We start from the raw sequence: 13,370 nt of genomic DNA on the forward strand, positions 1-13,370 counted from the left end.
TTATATATATATATATTCTTTTTTTATATTACTCTGTATCTAAATGTCTATTTATTGTTATTATTTAAATAGATTTCTACAACCATCTATATTTTCAATTATCGACGACTGATAGTTCAGATGTTTTTTAGTGTAAATGATGCGCACACATATACCAACGAAACTTTAATTATATATTTTTCACATAATTTTTATGTTTCTACATTTTAAAATTATTTAAATTTTTCTACGCATAACGTGGATACGTCAAATAATATTTTTTATGTCATTTGATATGTATGATAGAGTTATTTAAAATAGGATTGTCAAGAAATAATTTTATTACAAATAAGCGATTAAATTAAAATCTCACTATATGTAATAATAAATGATTTATATAATATTTATTTTAAATTCCTGAACTTATTATCTATATTATAATAATAAATACAACAAGTTAGTTATACATAATGTGTTGTTATGTTAATGAAAAATAAAGATAATGAAATAAAAGAAAGGAAGACAATATGAATATCGTTCTTTTCTTTTATTCATATTTAGATATTTTACATAAATATTTGCTTGGTACATACCGACAATATTTTATTGTTACATCATTCTCTTCTTTTCTCTCTCTTTCTAAAAATATGTAATATTTTACGATAGGTACCTCTAATCGCTTCATTTGATCTACAGAAAATGATTCTCGACATATTCAGAGTACGCGGTTTAAACTAATTTTATGAAGAAACGTGCGACCTCGAACTCAGGCCACTCATAAGTCTACGAGGTAGACTTATAATAATAGAGTAAACCAAAATTTAACCGGTCTAACATCGAAAATGATAGATTTACGTGATGAGAATGTTAAAAGTACAATAAACAATGGAAAATATGGTAATTTAAATATACCAGGTAAGTTAAAAGTTAATAATTCATTGAATAATAAAGTCATGTACATTATCAATTCACGAGTAATGTGATTATTACATTATATTAATATTACTTAGGGAGGCATAATTTACATGTAAATTGTAAAATCCAAAGCCAAGTATAATTAATTAAATATTATCGTATAACCTCAATATATATGTGCATATATATGTATAGTCTGAGACGATACGTACTGCCGTTTCTTTATTATATTTTTTTATAATATTTCATATCTGTTCATACGTGTAGAATTCATGTTAATACTCATGATGTATTTTCAAAATAAAGCCGTTACAATAAATTTGTTATATCGGAGATAAACAATTGAATATCAAAAGAAAACAATAATTTCAATATTATGTATAAATAAAATATTTTACAAAATACTGAAAGAATATTTGTTTTGTTTAGAATTTGTATAGTGTCATATGTATAGTTAGACATTTCATATTAATATCAAAGTCAGAGATGTTTTGTAATATGTTACATCATATTTACCAGTTACATCGCAACAAGGGTTAGCACCACTTAGTCCATATTTAAACTTTGATCCTGCGTATCTTCCTCCAAGTCAGCCAGAATACATATTTCCTGAGGGAGCTGCAAAACGAAGAGGAAGATTTGAATTGGCTTTTAGTCAGATTGGTGCAGCATGTATCATAGGAGCTGGTATTGGCGGTGCAACTGGTTTATATAGAGGAATTAAAGCAACATCTTTAGCTGATCAAACTGGCAAGCTTAGAAGAACTCAGTATGTACTTTAATATTCTTTTGGTATTAATAACATAGATAGTTTTACATTATAAGTGTCATGACATGTCAACAAATTGTATATAATTCTTTTCTTGGTAGATTAATCAACCATGTTATGAAAAGTGGTTCGTCATTAGCAAACACATTTGGAATAGTGTCTGTAATGTATAGTGGATTTGGTGTGCTGTTATCTTGGGCCAGAGGTACGGATGATTCCTTGAATACTTTAGCAGCAGCAACTGGGACAGGCATGTTATTCAAATCTACATGTATGTATTATTTAAGTAATATTTATGTGGCTAAAAAAGATTCATCTATCGAATTTGTGCAAATGATGAATTAATTGTTTCAGCTGGCTTGAAAAAATGTGCATTAGGTGGTTGTGTAGGACTGGCAATAGCATCTGTATATTGCTTATGGAGTAATCGGGAAGTCTTACAGGAATTGAGCCATCGCAACGTAAATCCGGCGTAAGACTGTGTGTAACACCAAAACCTCTGGCTATTCCGAATATTTTCCTTATAAAGGTTTTAATTTTATAATAGTACGAACAAAGAGATGACATGAGATTTTACATTTTGTAATTGGTACAAATTACATAAAAACAATATTTTTACGGACATTGCCAAAGGTGATCAATTTTACAATTCCTGTTTCGGTCAAAAACATTCAAATTTTATACATTTAGTATATTGTCAAAATATTTTTAAATATTTATCAAAATATCTATATTTATCAAAAACCTTTATATGTTTTTATATTCCTTGCGCTCTTTGTTCAAGTACTATATAGCTTTAGTGATTCAGAAAACAATCAGTTTTTCATTACATTAATTATGAACAATATCCTTTAAACCTCATCTTTATTTTAACATGTACCAATTTCCTATATAAAAGTAACTTAACCTACACTTATTGTCCTTCAATTTTGTATCGTATGATTGAGTGAAATTGTTATTTAATATATCAATCCATCTGAATATATAAGAGTGAAAATAAATTATGTTCGCTTTCATGTATATCTGTAAAAAGATCATCTCAGTAAGTGCTTATGCCCTTTTTAATCTTAGTTTCACAAAATTGCATTTGTATTAGTGATTTTTATTATATTTTATTTTCTAAAAGATTATGTAATTTCCTTTTTTTTAATTTACCAAAAGTAAAAAAAAGAATTTAAATGAAAGAAAGGAAAGAAAACAGAGATGAAACAATGGAAGCAAAAAATAAACTGATTGAATAAAACAAATTCTATCAGTATTTTTCATAAGATTGTTCCATTTTAAGTATCCTGATAATACGTATTGCACGATTAATACAACCTAACAATCATAACGTTATTGGGCATATCCTACTCACACGTTTTCCTTTACTTTTTTTTTACAGATCTAAATGAAGTATGAGGAAGAAGATTTTGAGCTACTAGAAATTTGCACAACGAAAATGATTTGTTTTGTACATAGAGAAAATCATGTTGGACAATTTTATAGAATATAAACAATTTAGTGAAATATGCCAAATTAATCTACAATACAAATAATATAATATATAATGCAACATAGTTGTTATATGTATACGTGTGCGCGCGCATGTGTTTTGTATATATAGAAATTATAATTGTGTGTGTGTGTATATATATAATTATACATATATAGTTTTAGATTTATATCAGCAATACCGACAGACTGTACAGTTTACGTGTGACATCTGGATTACTATCATATATCGGTAAGGCACGATAATCTTATCAAAGTTTATCTTTATGTTCTCAACCATTCTCGGAAAACAGAGAAAGATTTAAGTGAAAAGAGTAAAATCGAGAGAAGTAACTACCGATCGTTCAAATTATTTGTTAATTACTAAATCAGAAATGCTATCATTAGTAGTGTATGTAATATAGACGTGCGAGTTTCGATTGATAATGAAAAAATCGGTAAAAGTACGAATAGTAAAACAGAAATAAAAATTTAACTCGTTTTCCCTATTTTCATTATTGCACATTGGTATCGATCATTTCTATAATGCCGGTTAAAAATATTATACGGGACGCAAACATTTATTGTAAAAGGTAAATATTTGATCTTTACTCGGTACGATCTTTGACGTTAGTATAGATGTTGCATCGATAAGTGTATTAGTGAAAATTCACGGCTTATTTGAACAAGAAACACGCGATGTTCATGGACACATGAACGCTTCGATGTAAGCCAAAGTTATTCGAATCTGCAAGGAAGCAATATTTTACTAGAAAAATATATTTTGGAACTGAATAACTTTTTAAGAGAAAGGAAAAAAGAGATATTCTTTCATAAAGTGTTACAACGTTTCAAAAAGTTTCGTCATTGAACTATTATCAACTTTAGTAAACTTGGGTAAGGGATTGTATAATACATAATGCTAAACATCTCCTTCCATCGTGCTACAAAAATATCTCATTGTTGAGAAATAGGTGTAGATGTGCATTTGGTGCATAATTATGACCGAATACATTGATGGAACATATGCATGGTATAAAAACTACAATAAACAAGTTTAATCACGAATTTGCATGGATCGGATGAATCGTTCCGAGATATTCTTTAATTCGTCGAACATTCATTTTTACGTAATTTTACTTGATTTGTATGATAAAAACAGGACTAAAAATATATGTAACTCGATTGTTCCGTTTGCTTGTTTATCAAGAAACGCTAATTACCACGTACATTAATGAACAAGTTTAGATAACGTTATTCTATTTCATATTGTTTAAGGTAAACATTGAAAAATTGTCGATGAATCATTATTACAAAAATAGTAGTAGTCGGGAGGAAATGGTAGTAGTTATGAAAATATTTATTTAACGAACAGACAACCAATCGTTAACACAGCACTTTACATTTGTACCCGCGCGTTTAATTGAAATTTCAGAAAATATTAGTTTCGCAAAATTGCTATCGTTGGTTAATAGTATAGGTTCCTTGTTTTCCTCGTTATATTACATTTTTCATCAGAACGTTATTCTCTTCTCTTCTTTCGTATCAATGTCCTCTTTCGCAGTGTTCTTACTTCCATTTCTATTTGTCCGTTTCTTTCTTATTCGACTATTTAATAATTTTTCGAATTTATTTTTCATATTTTTTATTATTTATGATTTTCGATATAGCCAGTATGTTCTATATATTTTAGTTTCTCGTACTGTAAATCAATCGAAAAGAGCAAGAGGGTATGGTTTATTAAAGAATATTCTATAATTATGCATATACTGATTTCGATCATATTACGTTATTTGAGACTAATATTTGAACAATAAATATCAAGATTAAAATTAAAATCGTATACACATATACACATGTACAGGTATATGTATACGTACGTGATATAATGATGAGAAATAATGAACACAAACAAGTGGTAGCGAAGAAAATTAATCACAAATCACAATGTAGACATATAGTAATAATAATAAAATCGTATAATCTATATACAAGTCAGAATTACAATGATTAAAATGATAAAATTGAAGAAGGAGGGAAATATCAAGTTATTTGATACAATATATCTATATTAATTCTTAGGTGACATTTGTTTCCTATAGAAGGAGAGGAAGTAGTGAGAGGAAGAAGAGAGAAAATACTTTTATAAAATGACGCAAAAGGGAGTTGAGCGATTTCTCAGTGTGCTGTATATTTCCGGTGTAGTTACATCGATGACATCGATGATCTGCATAGCCATCCTTTGGCAATACTGGGCATTGATTTTGAATGCTTGTATTAGCATTGATTGCGGTTGTATATTATACTCTAAAAACACCTTTGGTACTTTTGCGGGGGGTGATGGGAAGTTCTGCAAATTTGGTGTATACGGCTTGGTGCCGACGGCTCTACTGGATTTATGTCTTGCCGTATATCATGGATATAGAAGTTGTATAAAGAAGGAGATAAATATACCTATACGAACCTACAATGATGATAGCAGGTACGATTAGGAGGAGGACTGAAATTGGTCATATTGAGAGTTGAACTCTTCGTATCTTTACACAGCTTTGCATAAAATTTGTTAGATATCCGTTAATATGAATGTGACAAATAAAATCGTATTTGCTTACAATAGTATTGTTCGAAACCGGATCACTATATTTTCACATTCGCAGAGACTTCAATATCATCGAACCATCAAGGGTAGAGATTAGAACTAGACAAAGAATATCATCGTACCAAAAATGGATGCCTTTTGTCTGTCTTGCGATATTACTTTCCTGTTTGTCATTGTCTCACGCAATAATAATAACCGATGGTTTTTATAAAACTTGCGACCATTACAGGGTCATGCTGATACAAGTTTTAGGTTCAACTGGACGCGAAGCTGAGGTACGCCTTGATATTAACCTTGCATGAAAGTCTAGTTAAGCTAACAATAAGATGTATTTATTATACATATCTCTATCGAGTTCCTTTTTTCACTTTCGTGTCTTCGACTCATCTCTATTGTACGATTATTTCATTTTTTCCTTCTTTCTACAGCTTATTCACAATAGACTTTCCTGCGGAGCAATCTTTGATTTTTTGGATTATTTACGGCCGAACGATACCTGGAGCCGCGACAAACTGCCCAACTCTGGTATTGTTTTTCTATTAGCTATTTTTTCCACTTGGTACAATTTTATTTCTTGGATGGTGGCCTCCATGTTATACTATTTCATGGTGCGTAGGAAATTGTGCTTTTTTGAAATTTAACAACAATTTTCCAATATCGCGAAATCTCGACTGATTAGATTTTAAACGATTCACGAGCACTCCTATTCATTCGTTGGCGAAATATCGATAAATAATATGAAATAATATACATGTTTTTATTATATTTTTATACATATTTACAAAAAAAAAATCGTATCTAGTTTTTTTTAGTATTATGTGTCGACTATCGCATTTTTCGAAATGTTGTGTTAAGTAATATATGGAATATTGCGATGGATACCTATCGTTTGCTTTCACTTGTGTGTATTTTATGCACTCGTTTAAGTATTATTTTAAATACAGTACAGTGTACTAAAGTCTGCTACAATTTAATATGTATATAGTTTGTATTCTTTCCTTTTTGTAGCTACATAACGAAACATTTTACATATACACTGTATGGAAAATACATTACGAAAATTGTTCAATGAAACGAATAAACCGATTGTATGATACTTGTGTTCCTTCTTTCTTCAACACCTTTCTTTGATTAAGATAAAGGAAGGTAAGAGAGGGAAAAATCATACAATTCTATATTCGGTGCTTTTTATCTTTTCTCGTTAAAGAAAACTACAAATATTTCATCTTTGTATTGTGTCTTCAATTATTCCTAAATTGTAAAAAGGGCAGTAATATTAAATTCGATCGCGGTTTTCAATTTTGTCATTGCCCTTAAACACGGAGAAAAGCTATGCGATATTATACACACATACTGACTCGCGAAAGTATCCGAACGCTTATATTCGCAAACTCTAAGTAAAAATATGAAGATTGTAAAATATTAATGTTATAATTGAATAAAGATTGTATATAAATAAGAATTTGGAAGATTATAAGTTTCATTTATTTATTTTTTTATTCCTAAATAGTAAAGCTGTATATAAAGCACAAGATATATGTATATATAAATTTATAATTATATTTATTATAATGTAATTTTACACTTTATATAAAGATGTTGCTATATTCATCAAATAATAAAAATAGATGTGGTCCGACTATATGATTGTGAACGAGTATAACATAGAGATGGAAAAAGTCTTGTGGTTTGGCGCCGGGTCAAAGGAGGTACTGGTCTCTATCGCTCACCGTCACACAATGCTACATTGTTCTGTTCGTATATGATACTTTCTATCAATATGCGTACTTAATTTCGCAATTGTGTTGAAAATAACCAATGAAGTGAGCATTCCTTTCAAAGGACTTCTTTTCATCTTTGTGCAGTAGGTTGGTTTCTTTCGTTAAAACCAATGAGATTCACATTGTTTTCGTTTGCCAACTTAGAATGTCACATAAGCAATATAGATAGCAATGCGTGACGATTGTTCATAGAGAGTAGTAACCTCCTTTATATCTGTTCTGTCCCGGGAGTAAATTTTTAAAATGAGCAATGGAATTACGAATGTTCTGTCATGTACTATGTAAGTATGTACCTCTACTTTGCTTCCTAGCAGATATCAGCGGAGATCTAAGTCACTCTTAAACGTACTAGTATCACTGCTATATTTTGGCACCATTCGAATAGTAAATAAAGAAGTAAATGAAAAGTAAGCAAATAAATAAATGGATAAATGTGATTTCACGTCGTAGGCATAAATGTGAATTCATCATAGTCGATTTTTTAAAATCTATGTATTGCGATTGTACTCGTTATATTGTTTACCTCCTTATCGAAGTATAATAGTTGTTTCTTACAGAACCATGTTTATAGTAAACATTGTTTTGCTCCTCTTTAACCTTCTCGTGTACTTGTCCTTTCGTTTATTTCGTTTTCAACGATACGTTTCACACTGATTTCGCTCCCATTTTACAGAAGCGTGTTTATAGTAAACACTCTTATGTCTCTGCTTGTCCTTCATCTTCTCGTCTGTTTATTCTTTCTTTTATTTCGTTTTCACGATACATTTCATAGTGATTTCGCTTCCATCTTACAGAAGTGTATTTATAATAAACTCTTATGTCTCCGCTCGTTCTTCGTCTTTTCGTGTATTTATTCTTTTGTTTATTCGATTTTTACGATACGTTTCATATGAATTTCGTTTCGATTATATTTTCCATTGATATTTCTGCTTCCTGTTCCTTTAATAAAATATGTACATATCGAAGGACAAAATTTATCGGCTATTAATTGCCGCCACACTTCCATTCTTATATACAGGGTGCTCGGCTACAGGTATCAGGAAATTTAAGGGGTGATTCTTGAAATCGAAATAAGACGAAAATCAAAAATTAAAAAATTGCGTTTCCGGCTTTGTTTTTTAGTTATTGACAATTAAAAATTGGCTAAAATACCTCTACACGCAGGCAAACCTCCTTACACAGACGAAAGGAGGTCAAACTAAGCAGCAAGGCGCACAATAATCCTTAATCTGTATAATATACGGGTAGCTTACTTTGTACAAATCGTAAAGAAGAAGGCCATGATATTCAGAGACGCAAACCGCGATTGTCCTGTCCGAGAGTGTCCACAGCAAAATCACACACGTACTGCAATTTTCCCGACCGAATACGATGCAGTATCCTATCTCTCACATCTGGGTCATGCATGTCCGGAAGTTCTTTAAATGTATACGTTTTGTAATAAATATAGCTCCAATATAAACATTGCTACACTGCATATAACAGACTACACTGCATCTAACAGATTCTGTTCTTCCAAAACTGTCCTAGCTTCTTGCTTCAAAATGTCTACAACATGGCAATGTAGCGATGGAGAGCTCATTCTGAAAAGAAAATTTACAGTACTCTTGCCCAATTCTTTCATCTTCTTTGTATAATTCGGAGTTATTCAGGTACAGTTATAAAATTTGAGAGGTTCTTTTTGAAAGCAAGGGTATGGTATTGAGGAAGCGAACAGGCTGTGCACTAAATGTATTTAAACAATACACGAGCCCATTTTGCACATCTTCAAACTTCATATAGGTAGGGATTTACTAGAGATGGTCATTGGAAAAGTAGATTTTTTGTTTACTAGATGGATTTCGGAAATATCTCGATCCTTATTGTTTTCAGTTTTTTGCCGTAACGTGTTTTAACACGTGGAAACAAAAAGAAAATTATTCGCTGTACAAAATTCGTTGTTCAAAAATTGGAAAATATCTTTTTTAATAACTGGTAATGAAATTAAGAGAAAAAAGAGAACACATTTCTTGATAATTTCTAAACTGGGTAAAACTCAAACGTCCCTTATATTTAATAAGTGATTCATCAATATTTACATTATTTCATGTTCATTATTTCTGTCGCTTCTGTTTCTCTATTATTATTAAAATGTAAAAAATGAGAAATAGCTAAAAATTAAAGGTTTCGACTTGCGTAAAATTCAAACAGTGTAATACCAGTATGGTTTGATCAATCGGCAAGTATTGTTTTCTTCAGATTGCCCGAAAATTTAGTAACGTTTACTAAGTTCATGGAAGTTTACGGAAGTTTACTACTTAACGTTTATTAATTTAGTAATAACATTATAACAGAAAGGAAAAAATAAATATGGTATAGGTTTGTGGTCAAACTCAATAGAACGTGGTTCGTACGTGTGAATTTTATGCAGAATTGTACTCAGCCAGCAGCCAGCATTTTGAGCATCTAATAAAATAAGATCAGTTCAATGTCAAGGTGTTTAGGTGGTTATTATTGTTGTTATATTGTTATTATTTTGTTTGGCGTTGCTTGGTCCTGCAGTTGTTTCTTTGTTCGTTTTCAACTAGGTTTAATAACAGATTAATTTCCTATTTATTCGATAGGTACCATCGTGTGATAAATAGATTCGTAATATACCCATACAATAACAGAATCTGAAATGGATTATCCACTGGATAAATCAGAAAGAGCAGTTTCAAAATCGGCGAGTTCTGCTAAATTAAGTTGATTGAGGCTCAAGTCAACTGTCCATGCGAAACTAAAATGCCTGTACCACCTACCTCTTTCACTCCACCTACTATATAAATTATTATTTCAAAACAGTAGTATAATGATGTATTATATATTATCGTATATTTAGGATGTGTTATATATAATTATATATTATTGCATCAATAGAAAATGATTTTATTATGCGAGAAAATGATAAAGAATGATATACAAGTTAGATTTTTCGAGAAGAAGGACGGGCAAGTGGTTGGGGAAGGATTCGGTGATTTTGAACCTGATAATGTATATAAACAAGTATGTACAATATTTAACGTTTGCGTAAAATATTAGGCATTTTATATATTCTACATCTTCGTTGAGTTAATTTAATAATTTGATTTATGTTAATAGACAGCAATAGTATTCAGAACACCAGCATATAGCATGCAGGAAGTAACGCAACCGGTGCAAGTATATGTTCAACTGAAAAGACCATCGGATGGTGCGACAAGTAAATCGTTACCTTTTCAGATGTCTCCTTCCAATGCAGGTATCGCTGCAGTCACTTCTCCATAATCTAATAAGCAAATGTGGAGGTAATTCAAAACTTTTGTATAACTACTGTTTAAAAAGTAAGAGACCTGAAGAAATTTCAATACGTTATACAGGACACAAGTATCGACAGAATGATCACCAATGGAGTACCAGGTATGTAAATATGAAACCGGAATTTTTGTATAGAAAATACACGTTTATTGTATGAAAATGATTAAAAATATTTTATTCGAAATATTGCCCATCGCTAGCTATACATTTTTCCCACCTGTCTGGCAATTGGTGGATGCCACTCCAAAAAAACTGTCGCTCGTTTGAGACAAACCAGTCATCGAGCCATTTTCGTACATTTTCGTAAGAAGTGAAGTGCTGGTCAGAAAGTGCGTGTTCCATCGATGCAAATAAACAGTAATTGGACGGAGCCAAGTCTGGTGAGTAAGCCGCGTGCGAAAGTATTTCCCAACTGAACGCTTCGATCATTTCTTTGACCGGTTTTGCTGTATGTGATGCATTATCATGAAGCAAAATTACTCTGTATTGCTTTTTTTGATATTCTGGTCGTTTTTCACGCAAAGCTTGATTCAAATCGATCATTTGTTGTCGGTAGCGTTCAGTATTAACGGTTTCAGTATTAACGGTCAGGTTTTAACAGCTCATAATAGATCACACCCTCTGATCCCACCAAACACAGAGCATTGTTTTCCGTCCATAGCGATTTGGTATTGTAGTCAATGTCGGTGTTTCGCCTGGAGCTACCCATGATCTTCTACGCTTAGGATTCTCAAAATATATCCACTTTTTATCGCCAGTTACAATTCGGTGGAGAAATGACCTTCTTTTGTATCTGGAGAGCAGCATTTCGCAAACGGTTTTTCGGTTTTCCTGCTGTCTTTCATCCAGTTCATGTGGAACCCATTTTCCCACCTTCTGGATCTTTCCCATGGCTTTCAAACGTACGGAGACGGCTTCTCGTGTCACGTTTAATTGATCAGCGAGTTGTTGTTGCGTTTGAGCGTCATCCTCATCCAACAATGCTTGCAATCCGCTGTCTTGAAACTTTCTCGGTGGCCTTCCACGTTCTTCGTTCCTCACGTCAAAATTGCCACTTTTGAATTTTTTAAACCACTCAAAGCACTGTGATTTACCAAGAGCATGCTCACCGTAAGCTTCGACAAGCATTTGATGCGATTCTGTAGCAGTTTTCTTCAAATGGTAACAGAAAATCAATGCTATTCGCAAATCGTAGTTTCCAGGCACAAAATTCGACATGTTCAACGCTATTACAAACTATGCTGTTGTATGAAACTTGTATTGTTCTGAGACGAAAATGTTTGTGAGATGTCAACAAAGACTTTTGGCAAGTCTCAATGACGGTTTAATGATAACTACATTATCAGTTAAGGCCACCTATAGGCAAATTCCGGTTTCATACTTACAGACCTGATATACAATTCAGGACTTACTCAATCACAACCATCACTGCAATACCAATCAACAAACAGTCATATCGTACAACAATCATCAACTGGAACATCATCAATTTGCATATATAGATAACATATCACAAGTACAGTCGCAAGAACAATTAATATTATACAGAATAACACCAAACTATAACGGAGGATTTCGATCGTTGGATAATGTTGGTAATAAAAATATTTGTATTTTGTATTTATTATTACCTCAGTACATCATTGTACTACTATTTTGAAATAATAATTTATATAGCAGATGAAGTGAAAGAGGCAGGTGGCACAAGCATTTTAAATATGGACAAAATAAACAGTATAATTTTGATTTGAGTCTCGATCAACTTGATTCGGCGGAACTCGCCGATTTTGAAACTGCTTTTTCTGAACATCTATCCAGTGGATTATCTATTTCAGATTTTATTACGGTGTGGTATATTACGAATCTATTTATCATATGACAGTACCTATCCCTAAATGAAAAAGAAATTAATCTGTTATTAAACCTAGTTGAAAACGAACAAAGAAACAAATGCAGGACCAAGCAACACCGAAAAAAATAACACTGCCGATAATTTTACAAGCATTATTAATAACGCTATTCAGGAACTGTGCACTTTAGATAATATGTATGAATCAATGTCAGAAACGAACGGAGTAATAAACGCAGGACCAAGCAACATGACTGATAGGTACATAAGTATTACTAATAATAATATTCAGGAACTTTAAATAATATGTGCAAAATCAAAAGTGAAAATTGACACATTGAAGTGAAATGTTATTGTATAAAATGTTATATAAACATTATTCTCTAGACAAAAATTTCTCTGTATGAGTATATTATGTAGTTAACATTTAATTGGTGGTAATTATATTGCAGTATATTACTATGTGATCTTTTAAAATACCTATTCAATTGTTACTCTGAATATTGTGGATATTTTTATACAATTTTTAAGAATCACTGTTTTCAATATCATGGTCGAAGAATATTTATTGATTAAGTCATATACAAAATGTTATGACTGTGATCAAAGTATATAATTGTATAATATAATATAATGTTGATTTTAGATTGTATATAAATAAAAATTTGAAAGATTATGAGGGTTTCATTT

The 13,370-nt window shown here is 31.3% G+C and overlaps 2 protein-coding genes and 1 long non-coding RNA gene across 6 annotated transcripts; all 3 read left to right on the plus strand.

The window, feature by feature from the left end:
* Positions 1-682: 682 nt before the first annotated feature.
* LOC126914086 (mitochondrial import inner membrane translocase subunit Tim23) lies at positions 683-3,172 on the plus strand. Of its 2 annotated transcripts, none has more exons than XM_050717569.1 (5): positions 683-894; positions 1,414-1,663; positions 1,765-1,934; positions 2,018-2,135; positions 3,048-3,172. In XM_050717569.1, the coding sequence occupies exons 1-5, from the start codon at positions 822-824 to the stop codon at positions 3,055-3,057; spliced, it is 621 nt and encodes a 206-aa protein (XP_050573526.1). In that variant the 5' UTR covers positions 683-821; the 3' UTR covers positions 3,058-3,172. The 2 variants fall into 2 exon arrangements, with proteins under 2 accessions (XP_050573526.1, XP_050573527.1); XM_050717570.1 differs by having other exon boundaries at positions 684-894; positions 2,018-2,143.
* An 82-nt stretch (positions 3,173-3,254) lies between these two features.
* On the plus strand, positions 3,255-7,197 carry LOC126914076 (uncharacterized). 2 transcript variants are annotated; one of them, XM_050717554.1, is made up of 5 exons: positions 3,255-3,389; positions 5,239-5,618; positions 5,794-6,010; positions 6,164-6,343; positions 6,744-7,197. In XM_050717554.1, exons 2-5 carry the CDS (start codon positions 5,287-5,289, stop codon positions 6,864-6,866), a joined length of 852 nt encoding a protein of 283 aa, XP_050573511.1. In that variant the 5' UTR covers positions 3,255-3,389; positions 5,239-5,286; the 3' UTR covers positions 6,867-7,197. The 2 variants fall into 2 exon arrangements, with proteins under 2 accessions (XP_050573511.1, XP_050573510.1); XM_050717553.1 differs by having other exon boundaries at positions 3,294-3,389; positions 5,219-5,618.
* Positions 7,198-9,154: 1,957 nt separating this feature from the next.
* On the plus strand, positions 9,155-13,345 carry LOC126914113 (uncharacterized). Of its 2 annotated transcripts, none has more exons than XR_007709557.1 (7): positions 9,155-10,540; positions 10,641-10,821; positions 10,894-10,933; positions 11,032-11,211; positions 12,219-12,426; positions 12,509-12,677; positions 12,760-13,345. It is a non-coding gene; the product is annotated as an uncharacterized LOC126914113 (long non-coding RNA). The 2 variants fall into 2 exon arrangements; XR_007709556.1 differs by having other exon boundaries at positions 9,156-10,540; positions 10,637-10,821.
* Positions 13,346-13,370: the final 25 nt, after the last annotated feature.

The sequence above is a fragment of the Bombus affinis genome, chromosome 3, assembly GCF_024516045.1.
Source record: "Bombus affinis isolate iyBomAffi1 chromosome 3, iyBomAffi1.2, whole genome shotgun sequence".
Lineage (NCBI taxonomy): Eukaryota > Metazoa > Arthropoda > Insecta > Hymenoptera > Apidae > Bombus > Bombus affinis.

Coding starts and splice junctions, on each gene's coding strand:
- LOC126914086 (XM_050717569.1), top strand. CDS start 822: ATGATAGATTTACGTGATGAGAATGTTAAAAGTACAATAAACAATGGA. Junction 895..1,413: donor TGGTAATTTAAATATACCAG/GTAAGTTAAAAG, acceptor CATATTTACCAG/TTACATCGCAACAAGGGTTA. Junction 1,664..1,764: donor GGCAAGCTTAGAAGAACTCA/GTATGTACTTTA, acceptor TTTTCTTGGTAG/ATTAATCAACCATGTTATGA.
- LOC126914076 (XM_050717554.1), top strand. CDS start 5,287: ATGACGCAAAAGGGAGTTGAGCGATTTCTCAGTGTGCTGTATATTTCC. Junction 5,619..5,793: donor ACCTACAATGATGATAGCAG/GTACGATTAGGA, acceptor TCACATTCGCAG/AGACTTCAATATCATCGAAC. Junction 6,011..6,163: donor CAACTGGACGCGAAGCTGAG/GTACGCCTTGAT, acceptor TTCTTTCTACAG/CTTATTCACAATAGACTTTC.